Source organism: Diabrotica undecimpunctata, chromosome 6 (genome assembly GCF_040954645.1).
Source record: "Diabrotica undecimpunctata isolate CICGRU chromosome 6, icDiaUnde3, whole genome shotgun sequence".
NCBI classification, from domain to species: Eukaryota; Metazoa; Arthropoda; class Insecta; order Coleoptera; family Chrysomelidae; genus Diabrotica; species Diabrotica undecimpunctata.
Window position 1 is genome coordinate 17703854 of NC_092808.1, and position 22522 is coordinate 17726375.

Below are 22522 nucleotides of genomic sequence, written 5' to 3' on the forward strand. Positions count from 1 at the left end.
AATCGTGTCGTCGACGCACCGATTAAATCGCAGCAATCTGTTTATTCCTTTAACCTTCCACTTGTTAAGTGTTACACGTTGATCGGGTCAAATTTGACCCCGCCATACCTTAAGTGTTATTTTTTCGGTGCTTAGTTTTTAAAGAATAATGGCCAATTTAAAAGATAAAAATAAACCTCTAACCCAGCAGGAGTTACGAGAAGATTGCTGAACACTTTTTTGACAGTTATGATGACATTTCTGACGCCAAAACTATTATTACTGATCACGATACCGATAGTTATTCTGAACTTAGTGATACAGCGAGAAATGATCAAATACTGGCCAGTGATTTGAGTAGTGAGGACGAAAATGTTGATAATGAAGACGGAACTGAGAGAAATTACTATTATGGAAGAAATAGGAAAAAATGGTCGAAAATAGCTCCTGCCTCAAGCCCTAACCGTGCATCAGATATAGTGTCAGATCTAACAGGGCTTTCTGGGCTAGCACGAATACTCGATGACACAATTATTGACCAGATTGAGAAGACAAACGAAAAGATTCCAGGATTACGAACCAAGATGTAAAAGTACTTGTAAACAACAAAATCATAGAACACGTACTGGAAACTTGGAAATCATTGTCGAGTTACCGGAAAATGGAAAGTACAAAAACAGGTAAATAAAACAGACACAGGTCTAAATCAAGCTCTAAATAAAACAGTGTTATCATAAAGCTATTTTTCAAAACAGTACTCATTTTTGTTGTAATAGACCCAGCATTCCACAAATTTGAGGTTAAAAGATACGGAATTTACAAAGTAAGCATAGACATGTAAATTTATGCGAATTCTACAGGTCAAAAAAGTTGGTTCGCTATTAATCCGTTGTCGAATAACTTGATGGTCCATTGTGAAGTATATATACATCGGTTTAGAACGTCTTTCGACGTTTTCCGATACCTAAACACCATCTCTTCCTATCTTCGCAGTCGTTTGTTGTTAAATTTCTTTCGCTCATGGACTTGTTTACGCCGTGTTGCCATTCTAATCTGGGTCTTCCTCTTTTCCGTCGACCTATCGGTTGCCATTCTACTACTTTTTTGGGGAGTCTTGTTGCTGGCATCCGTTGAACATGCCCATACCACCTTAATTGTTTCTTCTCTATATCTTGAGTTATATTTCCTTCTATTCCCATACGTTGTTTTATTACATCATTTCTGATTCGGTCTCGTCTGGAAATACCTAAAGATCTTCTCATTGCATCCATCTCTACTGCTTCTATTCGCTTTTTGTTCTTTTCACTAATTCTCCATGTTTCAGCGCCATAAAGAAGAGTAGTTTTAATCATGGTCTCATATATATTAAATTTTCTTCCTTTCGTTATCTCTTTACTCCACAGTATACCATTGAGGCATCCTAAGACTTTCTTTGCTTGAGTGATTCGTTTATCTATTTCCCGTGTATCAGTTCCTGTATTGTCAAAGGCAACACCCAAGTAGTCATAGCTCTGACAGCAGGAAATATGTTGTCCATTTTCGAGGTCTATGTTATCTGACTCGTTTCCAATACAAAGATATTTGGTTTTTGTTGTATTGACATTCATTCCCCAGTCGTTATATTCTTCTATCAGTTTTCTAAGCATGTACCGCATGTCTTCCCTGTCGGTCGCTAGCACTACCTGGTCATCAGCAAACTGGAGTGTATATATACATTCATTGCTAAGCTCTAGGTATACCCATCCTATGCACCTTTCTTTTCCATCTTTCCAATGCCGCTGCAACATATATCTTGAATAAGGTTGGTGAGATACAGCATCCCTGTCGCAAGCCTTTTGTAACCAGGAATTCTTCCGTTAGATATTTTCCTGTTTTTATCTGTGCCTTTGAGTCTCTATATAGTTCTTGTACAGCATTTATCAATGTGTGGTTGATGTTAGATCTTTTCAACGTTGTCCACAGTTTTTTTAAGGGGATGTTGTCATATGCTTTTTGCATGTCTACAAAAGTAATATGAGTTTCTAGATTCTTAGCCGATCTTTTTTCTATTATTTGTTTAAGACAAAATACGTTATCGGTGCACGACCTTTCTGCACGGAACCCGCTTTGTTCTTCCTCTTCATTGTGCTTATATTCTTCCTCGATCATATTTCTCAAAATTCGTCCATACAGTCTGCTCAGGGTGCTGGTTACCGATATGCCTCTATAATTATTACAATTCCTTTTGTTCCCCTTTTTGTGTATTGAGGACATGTATGCCGTTCTCCATTGTTCTGGTACTGGGTGTCCATTTAGACACTGATTGATCACATAAGTTAATTTTTCAAATAGTTTATGAGTTCCATTCTTAAGCATTTCAGCATAGATTCCCTCAGGTCCAGCGGATTTACCATTCTTTAGGGTCATTACAGCTTTCCTTACTGTTTCGATGTCTACCCTCGCTTCCTCTCCTTGTATATGTACTGACTGTGTTGGGGAGTTCGCTAGGTATTCTTGTCTTGTCTCTGTCAACAAGCTTTCATAGTGATCTTTCCATTATTTCTTGGTTTTATGGTGTGTATGTGTGCTTTGTCTTTTCCTGTATTTTTTACTGATTGTATAAAATTCCATACCTCTGTACATTGCTTCCCTCCGATGTATGTATGGATTTCTTGACATTTCTGATCCCATGTTTTATTCTTTTCATGTTTTATCATTTTTCGTAGTTGTCTATCGGTTTCTTTGTAAGCTTGATGATCTTCAGTATTTTTTGTATTTAGCCATTTTAGATGCTGTTCTTTTTTCTGTTTTACCATATATTCGATTTCTTCATTCCACCATATTTTGTTACTAATTTTGTTTTGCTGTGTCCCGAGTGTCTCCTTAGAGGCCTGGTGTAAACTAGCATTAATATTCTCGTAAATATCTGAAAATGTTTGTGTCTCTATTTCTCGTAGTTTTTCATCCAGTCGTCGTTGGTATAGCTGTTTAGTACTATCATTTATAAAACTATTGAAGTTGTACTTCGGAGTGTCCACTGTCTGCAAGTCTTGCTTGTCTTCTAGGTTTTGGTCTCCGTGTATTATCTTAAGTGGGAACAAAATTTTCGCTCTTACTAAGTAGTGATCGGATCCACATGTTATTCCTTTCGCTATCCATTGTGAAGTGTTATTGGTAAAAGATATAAAGGTTATTAAGGTATAAAGGGTACAAAATAAAATAACATTTAAAAAAATCTTACTTTATAGTACCAAAAGATAACATCAAAGGAAAATAATTTAATGTACAAAATTAGATTACTTTTAACATCACATTTCATTATCTTCACCCTTAAAAATTCTATTAGACAATATAAACATAACTGATGCTTAACCATGCTTTGGTTAAAACACTTCTAAAGTTAAGAAATCGTCTTCATTATCCTCAAAACAGCCTCGATTTTTAAACCACCTTTCATCAAATTCTGCAACATTTCTAAATAGTGTTGGTTCTCTACGTTATAGTTCCATGGAAAATCGAAGAAAACCACATAAGAACACAACTTTTTCATTAGTAAACTATCTAGATCATCTTCGAATTTATCCCCTCTTACAAACCTTTGTAATAAAGGTTTCAAATCGGATTCCCATTTGTCGAATACCTCAAGAAATTCTTGACGAAACGAGAGAATTATCTCTTTAGATAGTAAGTGATTACATCTGCTTTTCATAATATGGCTTTGGATGATTTTGAACTGCCAAATGTTCATCGGGAATGGATTCTGTTCAAGATCTGAAATTATCTGAAACAAAAAGATTGGTTTATAGAAAACTACAAATTGCAGATATAAAAAAATAAAAAATTATTAATTTAAATTAAACAGATTCCCTCTTTTTCATACCCCAAAATATTACGAGGGCAATCCGATAAGTACTTAGTCTATAAAAGAAAAATCCTTTTTTCGAATATAATAGTTGGTATAGATTCAGATATTAGATATATTAGGAATTTATTAACCACATACAGCATTATCGTTTACAGTGTGTAGTTGCCTTTTTCATTATACATGGTGCTATCAAAATTGGCATTAAACCGGCATCCTAAATTTTCGCCTAATTCCTTTTTTTTTTTCAAGTGGGTCACCCTATATAGGTTTCATTATTTTAGAAAAATACGTTATTCACTATCGATCTGTATAAGTATTACCTACACCTACCTCTTGCAGTTTGCAAATAAATTAACTTTATACATTTTTGTCACTAGCTTATTAATGTAATAAATGTTCACAATGTTACCCATCAAAATCCAATCATTTATGAAATCTTTTAATAAGATTTTCATTAGTAGCTCCTGATATTGATTCTCCATCTATTTCGTTAAGAACTTGAAAGAATTTATTTAATATAGCTTCCTCAGTAGTGACAGGTTCAAAGAACACCTTATTTTTAACTTAATTTAATAGACAATTATAGATAATAATTTTTAACTTATTCCCAAATATAGTAATCTAACAGTGACAACGGGATCTTGGTAACCAGATGTAACGGATCTTTATTAGCTATCCGTCTATCGCTAAATATTTCATCAAGCAATGTGCTGACTCCTTCAATATTGTGACCCGGTGCTCCATCTTGTTAAAACCAAGCCTCGTTAGCCTTATTATTATGTAAAGTGTGCAGTGCTGGTACAATTACTTGCTGTAAAATGTTGCAGTAACGCTCTCCGTTTAAATTTTCGTCATAAATCATGAGAGCGACTATCTTATTATTTTTCACAGCACAAAAAACATCGAACGAAACGAATGCTTGGAATTTACTATCTCAAGTGAGCTGAGGATTTTCGTCACTGCAGAAGTGACTGTTATGGCGGTTAAACATACAATTTTTTGTAAACTTCAATTCACCACACCAAATCTTTCTTTTTTTTGTAAAATCTTGATCTTGGGATTTCATTAAAACCCATTCGCAAAATTCTACACGTCTTACATAATCTCCAGGATGTAATTGTTGAGCTAGTGTATACGAATAAACGGTCCAATGATGTTTTTACAAAAATCTGTGAATTGTTTGTGTCGATACCTGTAACAATTGCTAGCATGGTAGCTAAGCTTCGTTATGTAAGGTCACTGTTTGAACACATTCATGACAGGTCAAATTACACCAAACAAAAAAAAATTAACCTAGACTTAATTGAATCTTTAATAAATCTACTAATTTTCACAATAAACCAGAAACTTTTTGACTGTTAACAATTTGACATCTTTATGCTTGTTTATTAAACTAAGTAAAAAAAGGGGATTTATTGATTTTAAAATAATAAAATTTTAAGAAAACTTGAGGTTATAGTTGGGTTTTAATTTCAATATTTTATAAATGCTATACAGCGTTCCACGTTAAGAAAATAACATTGCGGAGATAGGGCCATGTATTTCTTATGGACGATAGAAGCGCAGCGATGCCACGATGAACGCAAGCACGATTCAGGTTTGTATAATTTGTATTTTCGTTTTCACAGACATGAATTAAATTAACGTTTTTTAACGTAATTGACCAAAAGTGCCCATTCGAAACAAGAGATGAAAAGTAGGGAAAATGATTTTAATTAAATAAATAGTATTTACAAAAGATAATTTTATTTTATCTTATTTTAATTATAGTAACGACAGTTTATTTGTTTTTCGTTAAGAATATCATATACCATGAATCATAGAAATCAGTAGAAAATATTGCTTAGTTAAATCATGCACTTTGCCCGCTATTTTTAATTTATTAATTAAATTAATTAATTAATTATTTATTAATTAATCTAAGATTTAAAAGCAAATAAACTGACCGCTTGGAATGCATATATCTAATTACTAATTGCAACTTAAAATAATACGGTGTGTGTATGTCAGCGATTTTATGTCGTTCTCTGAGACTACATAATGATAATAAGGCTTTGTGGTTCTTCAGTTGTTATTCTGACTTTACAGTTAAATGTTAATTGAAAATGGAAATTCGAAAAATATATCGACAATCTAGTAAACCGCATTCCTGAGAGTTTTGGCAACACTGATCTCCATAAGCCTAATTTTATTTTCTTAACGTGAAACGCTCTATAGACTATTCCTCAATGTGTTGCGAACTTTGAGAAAAAAAATTGTCTGATTGGTATTGTTAAAAAATAAGGCCTAATAATCAGAATTACTTACCTTAACTAAGGCAATAAATATAACTATCACAATTAGCTTATCCTTCACTACAGCATCATAAGTTATCTTCGAGAGAGCTTGTCTTAGTCTAGCTTCCACTGCGCTCGATTCGGTAGATTTGTCAGTCGTTAGAAAATGTTTGCAAAACAATTTGATCGATTTATCTGACGTAAACCAAGTAATAGTAGAAGTAGGCGACGGGTCCCACGGGGTGACCATAGAATGTGTAAGTGTACGCGCCAATTGACTGCGATATCCAAATTTGTCCAGAATGTAGCTTAGACAACCAGCACGTTGTTTAACTTCTATGCAGCCTGTGGTAGAAACAATTTTTCTGAAATTAGAAGAAATATGTAAATGAGTAAATTCGTATATCGAAATCCCGCTTCACTATAAAATTCAAAGTGAAAACCTCTGGAACAAGTTTTTTTCAGTTATATATTTAAGGTAAGAGATTCGTCAACGCGAATGATTTCAGTAAAAGAAAAGATTAAAGAAAAAAGGATATCTGATTAGCTCGAATAGTAGAGTATTTGACTATCATACGAGAAGTCCTCTTTCGATTCCTATCACCAACGAAAGCAGTGAAATATTGTTAAAATGTCGAAAATTCGATTAACACTGACCCTATTATCTTCTTTGTCTGTCATAGGTTCAATAAATATATATACTCTGCTATCTGCCAATAGAAGATTATTTTTGTTATTATAAAAGATGCAAAAATTCTTTAATAAATGATATATGTAATATAGAAGAAACATATCAGTACTTACTCTAATAAAGTCCAGTTTTTGCCCCTCTCGAACACCACTGGCCAGTATCTTTCGTCGTGGACTTCAACTTTTGTTAATGTATTTAAATCAGGTATAATTCCAGGTCCCTAAAATACAGTTATTATTAACGTTCTACACCTTCAAACAAAAGTATTCCTGTATCAACTTAAGCCGACAATTATTCATTTTGTACAGCTGGTTCCTAAAAAAAACTGATACGACTCTTAGTAAGATTTGATCATTTTGAGCAGTGTATTTGACTGGTCTGACATTATATTATATTTATTATGACAGACAAATAATAAAATAAACAAACAAACAACAAACAATTGATTACATATGTTAATTCGAAAATTGTAATAATTATTAAGGTCTAAATTTTGATATTATTTTGAATTCCTGCATTTTATAAAGAGTTGTTTTATAAAATAGGGTTATTGTTATTATTTTTATTATTATTCAGGAATAAAACAAACGACTTAACTCAACAATATATTAAAGCAAGAATTGTATCCAAATTAAAAGATAAATGGGCAATATCAGGGCAGCAAAACACTTTAACATAAGCAGAACCACAGTTTTTCTATTAATAAAAAAATGAGGAAACAAGAAACTTTTCAGAGAAAGCGAGGGTCTGGAAGACTAAAACTGTACTAAATTTAGGTATGTAAAAATAAAATTAATATTTTGTAATATCTCCATCAGCATTGAAAACAACTTGTAGTCTTCGGTCCATCTGCGTGATAACTACTATGAAATTGCCTTCTTCAGAGAGCTCTTCTCAAACCTGTTGTATACCATGCCACAGCTCTTCAGCATTTTGAAGTATAAAATTACGCCGATACAACCGTTTTATAATAACTCCACACACATTCTCGATTGGGATTAAATCTGGACTGTAGCTAGGCCATGGTAAGATTTCGATGTTATGGTGTTTTTCTGTGATATTACGATGTTATTCTGGAGCCACTGGTTTATTATATTTGCAGTGTGAACAGGACAATTATCTTATTGGAGGATAAAATTATTTTCTGGATACAACTGTTCTACACTAGGAAACATGATGTTTCCTAGAATATTCAGATAAGTCTGCCCAACAAATCTGCCATCAATACGCTATACCATATTCCTCTAGATGAAATCCATCCCCATACATTGGCGCTAAAATGACCAGCTGCTCGATATCTATCAACATTACAGGATTAAATGTAAAAATTATCTGGCCTATACATTCCAATTTTGCCCTTTTTAGAAGATTGAAAAAATTTCTCATCTGTAAATATTACCCTCTCCCACAAATCTTAATTTTGTAGCTGATGGTTTAAAGCAAATATAAGTCTTGATTGCTTTTGTTGTGGTGTAAGGGCTTATTTTTTTTCCTGCAGTTCGGTACCTAAGACGCGATATTTTAATTCTGCGCCAAGTTGTTGTCTTTCTTCCCGGAAACTGTGACATCATTCTTGCAATTTTTGCATCTTCAAAAGGATTCTCTTCTAATCTCTCCAAAAGCGTACGATCTTCATGAGTGGTAGATATTTTTGGTCTCCCAGAACCTTGCTTTCTTTCGAGAGTTTCTTCATCTCTCTTACAATTCTTGCTTTTAGTTCTTTGCTAGTATGTGGAGCCATCTTTTGAAGTTGAACATAATAAGTTATCTGACAAATTTTAAGATGTGACAGTGACAGTATATAAATAAAGTATTTATCCTTCAAAATACACTGCTCAATTTTCTACAAAATATGCTTTAAGAGTCGTATCAGTTTTTTTTAGGAACCAGCTGTACATTATTTTTATCGCGAGAGGTATTTAACAAAAATACACTTGTGTTTTTGTAATAAAAAAATACTTGTTCTTATAATATTATATATTTACTTGCGATTAATTTTATATAAATATTTGTAGCCTTTCACGCCCGGTAACTGGTACAGATTTATTGATTATCGAGCTTGGAGACAGTGTGAATTTATTCTTCATGACGCTTTGTTACTGCCACAGCCTATAAGCTAATAAAAGCACAGCCTATATAAGCCCTATAACCAATTTATTATTACAAATTATTTTCTATAATCTTCTAAACAAACACATCAACATATCTTATCGTATCTAAGATGGTGGGAATTTTAGTTAAGTACACTAATTACCTTAATATTAATAGTTGTACCGTTGAGTTTCACCACTCTTAAATTTGCATAGCAAATTTCTCCCAAGTGAACTTCCTTAGGTATTATTAATCGAGGTTCCACAGCTAACACATACAAGTGACGAAAAGCTTGTAAGTGATATCTATAACAAAAATTTAACAATTTAATAGTTCAATAAAAAAGAAATAAAATGCTAAATAATAATAGACACGTTTTGTACCCTATAGTCGGACAATTTTTAATTAAAGGTGACTAATCTACAAATTGAACTAAACGGTAGCGGCAATCATGTAAAATGTCAGCAGTAAATTTTTACCGGGGTCATTTTTATTGTGTATCCTTCGACCATGTAAATATGTAAGATAGTCTCATAAAAATTTGCCCCCGTAACAATATAAATTGGTGCGATTTACGAGTGTATAGTGAGACAAGTTCATTGAATAGTTTGAAACATCGGTAAACTTATCAATATTTTGCTGGTCTATATATATTTACGTTCTTAGAAAGAATGGGAATGAGAGAAATTTGATATTTTAGTTTATTCGTTATACATTAAATATGTGCACAGGCGTAGTGTGCTCTATTTCCTTGAGAATATATTTATTAAATAGACTTTATTATTAACTTTAAAATAGTTTTGAGGTAAGTAAAGTAAATTTGAGGCAAGTTTATTCTTTATGTAGTATTACCACATTAACGGCCACTCAATATACAAAGATAAATTTGACAATTAATTTATTAGATTGGAATAAAAACGCATAAGTTAAGACTAATTTACATTTCGCATTTTCAAGGAAAACTGTACAATTTTTAGTAGAGGAACATATTGTATCTAAAATGTAAATTAAATTTTAAGGTGAAAATTTTCGAAACATTCGGGGTGTAGTTGCATTCTACACCTTTTGCATAAATAAATAGTTTTACTTTTGCATATCCTACATTCTTGCACTATCGTCTCTTTTTGTAATGTGGCCAATATTGTCGAATCTGGTTTCATCTGTAAAGCAAATTTAGATTGACGTCCATGTACTAAGTATGACACTGATGTAGCGGTTTCTTCACTATTATAAATTATAAATATAAATCTATGTCGGCTCATGCTTTCTTTTATAATGTGCTCTTCTTTATCCTCGTCCTTTGACCAATGCATATCAACTTGAAGCGGAGTGTGAACAAGATAATATAAATATGCTAATAATTTTTTTTTAAATCTATCTTATTCATTTAAAAATCGTGACGGTTATTCTGCGATGTATAAATATTTGTAAAATACAGAATGCTCTCAATTACTTTTTTTATAAAAAAAAAAGAAAAAACTTCAATGTATGACTTGCCTCTATGGTTGGCTTTTATATTGACTAAATATCAATCAGACTGATGTTGAATTACTACTGAGCACGAAGGAATATCTGTTGTTACAACTTAAGACAAATTTGGATTTACTAATTTTTCCTGGTTTTTTTCTTTGCACGTTTTATCTGTGGTTCAGAGGAATATCATAATCAGAATCGTCAGAATTCCCAATCACTTGTATTTCATGTGTAACTGCAATATCCGATTTTATTGATTCTTCACAAATAATATTATCATCAATGTCTTCTACATCAAAAACTTTCTAATCTAATCTCGGCGGCAAATAAACCACATTAAGTGAGTCAGCATTTTCACAATCTGAGTCTTCTTCTAACAAAGCCATTCTTTAGTAGTTAGTGCCATCTTCATTTCATATTTCGAGAATTTACTGAAATAAACAAATGCACTACTATATACACGTATTCACATAATAATAGTTTAGCTTACTTCATTTTAATTTATATGAACTTCATACCATATTTTTATATTTATATAAACAAATAAATACAAGGAAACTTTAAATTAAGAAAAACAAATAGAACGTTTACAGCACACAGCAATTCTATAAATAGAGAATGATGTGTAATGACGAGATCGTATGTTAAAATTTCAGATTGTTTAGTCTAATGAAAAAAATAAGTATTTTCGAAAGTTTTCTGTTTTTTGAAGTTCTGTATTAGTTACTCTCTAATAAGAATAAAATTTTACTTTAATTTGTTAGACAACTATAAGATACCTGTCAAGACAATTGATAATTTAATAATTATATTGGTCTTAGATTTAATTTTTACGTAATTACTTATGTGTTTAAATAAATAATTAAATCAGTTCAAATCGAGTTAAAACGAAACAAATATAACGTTTATAGCAGACAGCAATTATATAAATAGAGAATGAAGTGCAACGACGGATCGTATGTTAAAATTTCAAATTGTTTCGTCTAATGAAAAAATAAGTACTTTGCAAAGATTTTTGTTTTTTGAAGTACTGCATTAGGTACTCTATAATAACAATAAAATTTTACTTTATTTTGTTAGACAACTATAAGATACCTCTTAAAAGACACAAGATAATTTAATAATAATATCGGTCTTAGATATAATTTTTACGTAATTACTTATGTGTTTAAATAAATAATTAAAATTTTTTTTGGTACGCCTCTGCAAAATTGATAAGTGGAATATGATTTCGTTGAAAAGTTATCGTTAAGGGCTTCGTTAAGTGCGATGTTACCAAGTAATCACCTTCAATTAAAAATTGTTTTAGTATATATATGATATATGTAATATATCTTTATATATAAATATCTCGTGTCACGATATTTGTCCAAGATAATATTCAATAGGAGGTAGGAAATTTTTAATCTCGATGAATGACCCTTATTTTTTTTAATTGTAAATTCAAAATGTTTTATACGTGTTCCCCTCTACAGTTTTAGTTCATTTGATCCGTTTGTTAAACGTCATTTTATGATATGATATTTTATGTTTTTATAACTTTTTTTATAATAAATCGAGGAAAATAGTAGAAACAACGGTTTTATTCCTCGATAACAACAGTTACATTATACCCTTATACAAAACATTTTATAAAACTCTACCTCTACAACAGTGGTAGTTCATTTAAATCTCCGTTTGAAAAAATTTTTAAATCTTCGTATTTTCGAATATGAACATTATTATCTGCAGAGTTTGTGTTTTTTGTTTTTTTTTTGCTAAGTTAGTTTTAAATGTTGAGTAAAGTTTACAGTAGATATATAATAACATCGATAATATACTACATATTGAGTTGTAAGTTATAAACTATTAACATCTGTATTTCTTATAAACTCTATGTCATCTGTTGTATTTTAGAGAACTGATGAAGGTTTGGAAATATAAAGCAAAACATCTTCAATAAACTAATGAAGTAGTTAATATTTTTTTTATTTGCGAAATGAATGACTGAGTAAACCTCTGAATTCACTAGGTAAATACTTTTAATATATATAATATATATAATATATATATATATATATATATATATATATATATATATATATATATATATATATATATATATATATATATATATAGGAGAAACAAGGATGGCGTTTGAAGAAATAATTTGTAAGTTATATACTGGAGAATGTTATAAAAATTCTTGAGAAATTAGCATAATATTAGGTTTAAAAAGTTTTATTTTGCAATGTATTTGTTTATTTTCATAATTATGATATTGTAAATATATTTGAGTGCGCCATCTTTGTAGGCAACCAAGGATACACTTAAGTGAATGTGGTGGTAGGAACTTTTATATAGAATTATGGATTAAAAAATAGTGTTATTTATTAATTTAAGATGTAATTTATATATAAGTTTATATTCTAATCTGAAAAGCCTAAATTTCTATAAAATTCTCGATAGAATTTTAGTTATAATAATAGTTTTCTAGATAGCATAAAAAGAATTATCTAGAAAGACGTCAATAGACAGAATTTAACCTTTGTTCGCAGTAGAATATTCGCGAACATGGTTATGTCTATGAAATAGAAACATTCGAACATATATTTTGTCAAGAACATAGGTGAACAAAAAAAAATGATATAAATATGATGTGATTTGGGTTCAAAAGAGTCAGTCGGTCAGATTTTCAATATAGTGGGGTCAGTCAGTTGGTCAGATTTTCAATATAGTTAGTGCAGTAAGTTCAAGATATAGTCAGTTACTATAGTTCAGTCATTCAGTAGAGATACTCAGTTATCAGTGATTTTGTATATTAGATGAAGATTAAGAAACAGAATAAAGAGAATATTATTGAAGATTAAAAATTATGTTATGTATATAGTGATTGGAAATTGGAAGAGAGTATTAATTGAAAATTAAAATTATATTATATATGGTGATTGGAGATTGGAAGAGAAAAAAAGATTATTAGAAAGAAGAATAAATAGAAAAGAAGAAAGAACAATATTTTACCGATTTATAAATACTATTAAGAAGAAAAATATTCTAAAATGGTGGAAGCTGATAATTAAAACATTGTGGTGTATTTGGCAAGGCAAGTTTACAAAAGAAGGATAACCGAGGCTGACAACGAAGACATTGAGTGGTGATTAAAATCTTTATTGTGGAAAACACTTTCATTTAGGCATTCAGTGACAGAAAGGTACCAAATTTTGTTAATATAAGTTAGAGATAGAGATAGAGATTTTAAATTTACATTGTCGATATTAGATATATATGTGTGTTTCATAATAGATATAATAAAGATAATTTCAAAAAGTGCTTACAAACTAATTGTTTGAAAACCTCGATAAAAACCCTATATATATATATATATATTATTAAAAAACACTCATTGCTCATTAAAATATTCACAAACAAAACACCACTATATATATATATATATATATATATATATATATATATATATATATATATATATATATATATATATATATAAGATCAATAATGTTTTAATAGATAATATATGGTAGCTAATTATAATTTATTCTCTTTCAGCCCTGAAGAAGCCAAATTAATTCTCTTTGGCGAAAACGTTCGGCGAAACAATTGATACACATTAGAGTCTTTCTTGCAGATTTCCCCAATATTTAAGAGTTTACTATTTAACTAATCTGCAAAGATTAAATTTCTTTTCTATATATATATATATATATATATACATATATATATACATATATATATATATATATATATATATATATATATATATATATATATATATATATATATAAGATAAATAACTTACCTATTGTCATTACTGTGTGTAGGAAATTTTGGATAAAAGGCACAAATAAGCGCTGCAACACTAGCAGAAGAATTTGAGAGAGTGTAGCGACCGCCCCCTAAAAACAATAACCCTAAAGCCATATGAATGGCTAAATGGGAACCGTATGTAACTACAGGACTACTAGATACACCAACTCGTCTTCGCAGATGACGTACTAATCTCATAATTTCTAAACTTCCCGTACCAGCCATTACCTGTTGAAAAAAGTATTATTAAAGCTTTTTCATCAAAATTTGGTCTTTTAGCATTTTTCTTTGTCTTTCCACATTCCCGTACAAGACTACGTCATTGGCAAACGATAAACTTGTATATGTGTCACGTATACACTTTAACTTAAAGCAAATGCTCCTTCCTGGCTTTTATATATCCTAACAACCCTTCAGAATGCAAAACAAGGAAAAGCACCGGGTCCTGATCAAATTCCAGTTGAACTTTTAAAAGCCTTAGATAACGGTAATATAAAGAGACTCACTCGAATTCTCAACCACATATATGTAGAGGGCAACATCCCGGAAGAATGGCTTAAATCGATATTTTTACCTCTACCAAAAAACAACAATCCCAAATCATGTAATGACTATAGATTGATAAGCCTAATGTGCCACCCTTTAAAGATTCTCTTGAAAATTGTTCAAAACCGAATTTATAAGAAATGTGAGGAGCAGATAGATGAAACTCAGTTTGGGTTCAGAGGAGGCATGGGTACAAGAGAGGCATTATTTGCGTTGACGGTACTCTTGCATAAATGTCGGGAATATAACAAGAGTGCATATGTATGCTTCATAGACTTTAGGAAGGCCTTTGACCGAGTGCAGCATATGAAGTTAATAGACGAATTAAAAAACATCAATTTAGACAAAAAAGACATTGAGTTTATTAAGGCTATATACTGGAACCAGAAAGCAGTAGTAAAGGTGAACGATATAGAAACAAATAATATACCGATTGCGAGAGGGGTTAGGCAAGGATGCGTCTTGTCTCCGACGCTTTTCAACGTGTACTCACAGGTCTTATTCAGAAAAGCCTTATGGGAAAGAAAAGAGGGAATAAGAATTGGTGGAGAAATCATAAACACCATGAGATTTGCAGATGACACGGTAATTATGGCTGAGAGTATAGAAGATCTACAAACTTTACTAGATGCAATAAATAGTGAATGCATTCAAATGGGACTTGACATCAACACAGATAAGACCAAATTTATGATAGTATCAAGGAGTCCAATAAATAATGAACAACTAACTCTTGGTGGACAGCAAATAGAGAGAGTGACAAAATATAAAAATCTGGGAGCTTACATCAACACAGAATTAGATCCAGACCAAGAGATCCGGGTACGAATAGAAATGGCAAGGGCAGCGTTCTTAAAATTCAAACAATTGTTCTGTGACAAAAATCTGAATATTGCGCTGAGACTGAGGTTTGTTGAATGTTACGTCTGGTCGCAACTATTGTACGGGGTAGAAACATGGACACTAAAAGCGCAAATAGTTAAAAAGATTGAAGCCTTTGAACTTTGGATATACCGGAGAATGTTGAGAATCCCATGGACTGCCAGGGTCACCAATGAGGAAGTGCTGAGAAGAATGGGTCGAGACAAAAAATTGTTGAGAACGATAAAAGTACGCAAGACTGCATACCTTGGACACATACTAAGAAATAATAAATATAGCCTTCTGCAGGTCATCATGCAGGGTAGAGTCGATGGCAAAAAGGGAATAGGTAGAAAGAGGAAGTCATGGCTGCGAAATATTAGAGACTGGACAAACATGACTGTAGACGAATTATTCCACGTTGCAAAAGACAGAGAAGCTTTTAAAAATGTGGTCGCCAACCTCCGTTAATGGGGACGGCATAGGAAGAAGAAGATATATCCTAAGCTATAACGTTATTGTTGATATTTCCTGTATCATTAAAATTGGAATAACAATTATTTATTTTCCAACACAATTTACAATAGATTATACAAAGTAAGTAAAAACACAAATATTGGTGTTTAATTGAAACTATAATAAAATAGCACTTTAATTTCAACTAAGGTTTTTTTTTAATTTTGTCTATACAAAATTACAATTTTATCTTTCAGTTCCATAACAATTTCATTCAACAAAACTTTTAATATGATTCTGTGTTTCTGTATCTAATACAGTTTTGCCTACATCAATTCGCGGACGAACACACGAACCACACAACAATAAAGACTCTAATAACTCTTATTTGGATCTAAAGAGATTATTTAATTTAATCTACTTACCATCGATACTGACAGCAACAAAACGTTCAAGCAAGTTTCTATTGTGGATTTTCCGGCCAATTCTGCTATAGATTTCCCCGTAAGCGAAGTAAACATATGGCAAAAGTAAAATAGCGTTTCAAATGCTTCTTCATCGGCAGTACCCGCGTATTTAAGGCCTAGAGCGAAACATGCACCCGCCACTATGTTACAGTAGGCTTGGCTGAAACGAAAATGATTTAATATTTCTTGTAAACTAAAAGTAACTTAAAATAAAATGATCGTTTCTTTAGAATTGATATGGGAAGCCATACTAACGCTGAAAATAATAAATTGTTAGATTTGCTATCCATTTATCTCTCTCCTACGCATGGTGCGCGTCCCAGAGGGAGAAAGTACTCTTTACTTGGTCTTGAAAGTACATAAAAGTGGCGATCTTCTTCGAGTTCTTTGACCATCTACTTTTCTTTTAATCACCAATCTCCCCATACCTTCCCTTCGTCTCGCTATGTGTCCAAAATATGATGATTGTGGTATAATAAGCCTAGTGGTAACGTCGAGCTCTCTTAATATTGAAATATTTGTGAGGTGCATATCGAATCGTAGAGTGATAGGCATCCACTACCCCTTTTAGTATATTTCGTATATAGTCGTAGAGTGTAGTCATGTATCATGTATTTAAGACGAATGTTTTAGTGTTAGATCGTTGTGGATATCGAAAAATACTTCGAAAATTGATTCAACACATGCAAAGCATATTTTCTTAATCCTTAGTCTCCTCGCGGTACTTTTGAGTACCACCAAATTCTGGTACCCTTATATCCCAAGTATTGAAGTAGATCTAATACTTAACACATACATTTGTACTCACAACCGTCGTTATCAGCTGATGTTTAATACTTCAAATGTCATTCAAACATTTTCGTTTTAAATACAAAATAAGGCTTGTAGGTATTCTAAAGGACAGTTGGAAAGAAACAACGCTTTTAGCTTATTGTAAAAAGTTATGACCAATAAAATAAGGCAAACTTAAAAGTACCGTTGGTAAGTAACTGTCAAAAAAAAAATCTAAACGTGGTGGGAGACTACGGTAGAGACAAAAGTTGCATTCCTTTAACCAAGAGTATAAAATCGCTGTAAATATTAAAACATTGTAAAATCTAAATAAATAAATAATTTTTAATTAATTTATATTTAAATGGGAATAAGCCACAATTAAAGGTTAAAATACGTTTATTGACGTTTCAATTTCCACTTCGGAAATTATGCTAAATGAGACCAATTGTGTCGCGAATTCCTCGGCAGAATGTAGTAGGATCTGGTTACCCATATTGAAACAGGAAGTTATTAAAAGGAAAATACCAGTATTGGTAAGTCAGTAACATATAGAGAATACATCATTTATGTTTTTTAAATAACAAATATATAAAATCGGAATTTGGTGTTTATTGAAGGTAAACTAAATGCACGATCAAATACTTACCATGTCGGGATAGTATTATGAGGTTTTTTTCCTGGTTTTTCCCTCATAATTTACTATGGAATCACTAACAGGAGAATTTTACTGTCATCATGGCATGTATTTGTCTTTTTAAAGACGAATTACATGTTATGATCTTTTCTGACGGATATTCTCAAGTTAAAGTTGATTTCATGTAATCGAATGAACTATCTTATAAGTAAAGTCGTCCCAGGAACGCAACTCAACAATATTGGCAATATCATTTTAAAGTCGTCTACTTTAAAATGTATAATGTATGTCTGAATTGTCAATATAGATGAGTCAGATAAAATTAAATTAATAGAAGAATTTTTCACTAAGTAACAAAAACAAAATTTGTTTAATTTACTAATGTTTGTATTTTGAGAACGATTTCCGAAGTGGAAATTGAAACGTCAATAAACTTATTTTAACCTTTAATTGTGGCTTATTCCCAGTTAAATAGTAACTGGGATTTAATTTCATTCGGTTTTACCAATGAATCTTAACGACATAAAGATTCAAAAGAACTACTTGAATTGTCAGCACATGCATTCTGATTAAAACAAAACTTCACATTTAAACTTTCTAACAATCAAAAATTTAGTTATTGCCGACAATTCAAAGAATTACCTCCTTTTAAATATAGTTACATTGGGTTTTTCGATTAACCTTGGGTAAACCTTTGCGTTTTAAGTTCAAAGCTACCATACATTTCCAACGTTAAAAAAAACTTTTTTTTCACATAGTAACAAAAAACACTACTATGTTGTTACTAGCAAAGTTTTTTAACATTCTAACTCTACAATTCTAAGTTACGGTAAGATCAATAATGTTTTTAATAGATAATATATGGTAGCTAATTATAATTTATTCTCTTTCAGCCCTGAAGAAGCCAAATTAATTCTCTTTGGCGAAAACGTTCGGCGAAACAATTGATACTCATTAGAGTCTTTCTTGCAGATTTTCCAAATATTTAAGAGTTTACTATATATATATATATATATATATATATATATATATATATATATATATATATATATATATATATATATATACAAGAATTAATGGATATTAGTGACTGTCAATATAAAGTGTGTTGTTTGTATATATATATATATATATTTGAATGTGTGCAAAAAATAAGGATGCAAGTTCGAACTATCAGTGCAAACGTCTCTCGTGCTTAGTCTACGTAGTAGAGTAAGCACTAGAGCGTTATCTGCACAACGGTAAATGATAAAAGTAAGAAACGATATTTGTATATACAAATAAATATAAAAATGCAACAATAAAACGGCAGTGTGAGAGATTCCTTGACTTACGGAAGGAATCCTCGAAAAACCGAGAAATGAACAAGAAAGGACAAAGAATTGCATTTATAAAATACCTTGTGAATGCGATCAGTTTTATTTAGGTGAAACATCAAGGCCATTAAATGTTAGAATAAGTGAACATCAATCCTATATTAAAAATAGAGAATTTGATAGATCTCAAATATGTAAACATGCATGGGATAATGAACATAGGGTTCAATGGAATGATTCAAATATAGTCCTAAAAGAAACGGATGGTAAAAAGAGAAAAATCAAAGAAGCGGCTCTAATTATGCTAAATGAGACCAATTGTGTCGCGAATTCCTCGGCAGAATGTAGTAGGATCTGGTTACCCATATTGAAAGAGGAAGTTATTAAAAAGAAAATACCAGTATTGATCAGTCAGTAACATATGGAGAATACATCATTTATATTTTTTAAATAACAAACATATAAAATCGGAATTTGGTATTTATTGAAGGTAAAATAAATGCAAGATCAAATACTTACCATGTCGGGATAGTATTATGAGGTTTTTTTCCTGGTTTTTCCCTCATAATTTACTATGGAATCACTAACAGGAGAATTTTACTGTCATCATGGCATGTATTTGTCTTTTTAAAGACGAATTACATGTTATGATCTTTTCTGACGGATATTCTCAAGTTAAAGTTGATTTCATGTAATCGAATGAACTATCTTATAAGTAAAGTCGTCCCAGGAACGCAACTCAACAATATTGGCAATATCATTTTAAAGTCGTCTACTTTAAAATGTATAAGGTATGTCTGAATTGTCAATATAGATGAGTCAGATAAAATTAAATAATTAGAAGAATTTTTCACTAAGTAACAAAAAATAATTTTTAGACAAATAAACATTGATGGCAATGTTTAGTATCTAGATATCTGGTTGAAAATGTACAGTAGGTAAGTTACTGAGTATAGTGTATACTTACTTCATTGCTTCATAGTCTACATTTAAATTATGCAATGGTTGAACCATGCAATGCGGTCTTATAGTGGAAGGTACTTGAGATTCAACCCAGTCTTTGGTTGGTTCGATATCATTCCATAAAATAAGAGCTACAACAAGTTATTAAGAATAAAAACAGTATAATTGAGTTAGATTTGGCATATACTAAACAAAATACGTAGAAGATTTATGCAAGATAACTAACTCAGTCGAACCATATATTCGTCCTCGATAGACGTACACAAGCATCAATAAAATGGAATTTTTGGTCTAGCATAAACGTTAGATGGATATTTTTGATAAAATCTTGAGTTACTCGACTCAAAATAACTTTATTGTATACAGGGTGGTCCTTAAGTAATTGTACAAAACGAAACAGTAGATTCTACACTTTAAAATATTACGATTTAAGCCAACTTGCTTTAATAAAATGTTGATATTAAGAAAGATACAGGGTGTTAAAGTGCAAAATTAAAATTTTATTTTTTACTATAACTTTCATGTTTGTAAACATTTATGTATAAAAATTTACAACTGGGTACTTTTAAATATGAGAAATTATAATTTGATACACACTTTGATGTAACTGATAGGGGGCGCCACTTATGCTACATATGTGTTATAAATTTGCACTTAACTTTTTTGCTCTTTAAGTTACCTGTATTTGGGATAAAAAATATTAAAGATACATTATTTTACCAAAAAAAAGGTATACTTGTTAATAACTTCAAAACTCAACAGTTTTCGAGATAATCGCATTTTAAAAATCAGCTGCATAATTCTGATCTAAAGCAATTACTCCAGGCAACGAAAAAAAAATTGACAAAAACATTAATACTTCTGAATTTTTTTATAAAATACCTTTAACTAAAGTTAATAGTTAACGAAATATTAAATAAAATAAATATATTAGCAGGATAATTAATAAGAGGATTTGACAAAATAACAGAATAATAGGATTTTACATCAAACATTTTACGTTTTATGTTAAATTAAAGTCATAATCAAAACATTTTGTTTACAAACCAAATTAAGAAATAGTTAAACTAAATAACATAACTTTTTGTCAAAGAAAGTGTTCGATATGTCCACCATTTTCTTTAATTCATTTGTCAATATATTCCATAAAAGATCGTCTCATATTAAATAGCATCATTGGTTCTAAAGAAACTGCTGCAGTATTTATTTCTTCCCATAGTTGGTCGCGAATGTTTATGGGATTCTTATAGACACGTAGTTTTAATGCGCCCCATACACCAAAGTCAAGCGGATTAAATTCTGGGCTACGTGGTGGCTATAATGTATAATGGATGAATATATTATTTTGGATACATATCCAAATCTTATGGTATATTATGGAACTACATCTTATTTGTCGCAGAAGTTAAATAATGTATTAAACTGTGATGTATCTCGTTCATTGGTTACTTATATACACACGGAATAACCTATCGATGACATTACTTATTTATATGATTACGTTACAGCTTACGAGTAACTATAATTACATCTCGAACAAATGTACTATTATAACTTACTAACGAAATAATATTATGCTGAACTAAATTGCCTGTGTGTTTACTATATTTATAACAATATCGGTTATTAGGACAACGATGATGTTTTTGTAAAAATGCTGAGTCTTTCAGGTTAGATTTGTAGCAAAAGTATTATGAAACACGACACACATGTGATATTCAATACCTGTGCTCTAGTTTCTATTTGTGCTAATAAAAATGGGTAAACAATTTACGTAATGAACAATAAGTATTATTTTCGAATTTTTTATGAATTACATAATTATATCAATATCTTACCACATTGCCAAGGAATATGAATACCACGACCAATCCAACGTTCAGAAAAGTTGTATTTAACTATGTTCTAACTGCCTTCTCTCTAGAATGTGGTGGTGTACCATCTTGCATAAACCACATATTTTGGGTTTTTAGCATTTTGCAATAGAGAAAAAGTAATACAACGCCATTATAGAAACTTAAGAAGCGATAGCAAAGGGAAATTTTAAACATGATGACGGCCAACGTCTGAGTATGGACACGGCACCTAAAGAAGAAGATGAAATATCTTTTCTCCAATAAGACATTTAGCACATATAACAAAGCATTTTGTGATGTTACATTATCATCTTTGAGTTGTTTTAATAAAAATAAACTATGAATTATGCTTATCTACAGGTATTCAGTGCTTTACCGCACAAATATCAAACTAAGAATTATTGTGCAGCTGACTTATAAAATGCATTTATCTCGAAAACGGTTAAATTTTCAGATTACTAACAAGTATACCTTTTCTTTGTAAAAATAAT

At 30.9% G+C, this 22522-nt stretch overlaps 1 protein-coding gene across 1 annotated transcript in view; it reads right to left on the bottom strand.

Annotated features, from left to right (window-relative positions):
* Positions 1-3214: 3214 nt before the first annotated feature.
* shtd (anaphase promoting complex subunit 1) overlaps positions 3215-22522 on the bottom strand; it is a 60970-nt gene continuing 41662 nt past the window's right edge. Inside the window, exons 20-26 of the mRNA XM_072534336.1 lie at positions 20180-20306; positions 16447-16648; positions 14151-14386; positions 9045-9186; positions 6904-7010; positions 6131-6464; positions 3215-3739 (exon numbers count right to left, since the gene is read on the bottom strand). Coding sequence (XP_072390437.1) covers positions 3359-3739; positions 6131-6464; positions 6904-7010; positions 9045-9186; positions 14151-14386; positions 16447-16648; positions 20180-20306 — 1529 coding nt within the window. The 3' untranslated portion in view covers positions 3215-3358. The remainder of the gene's footprint in view (positions 3740-6130; positions 6465-6903; positions 7011-9044; positions 9187-14150; positions 14387-16446; positions 16649-20179; positions 20307-22522) is intronic.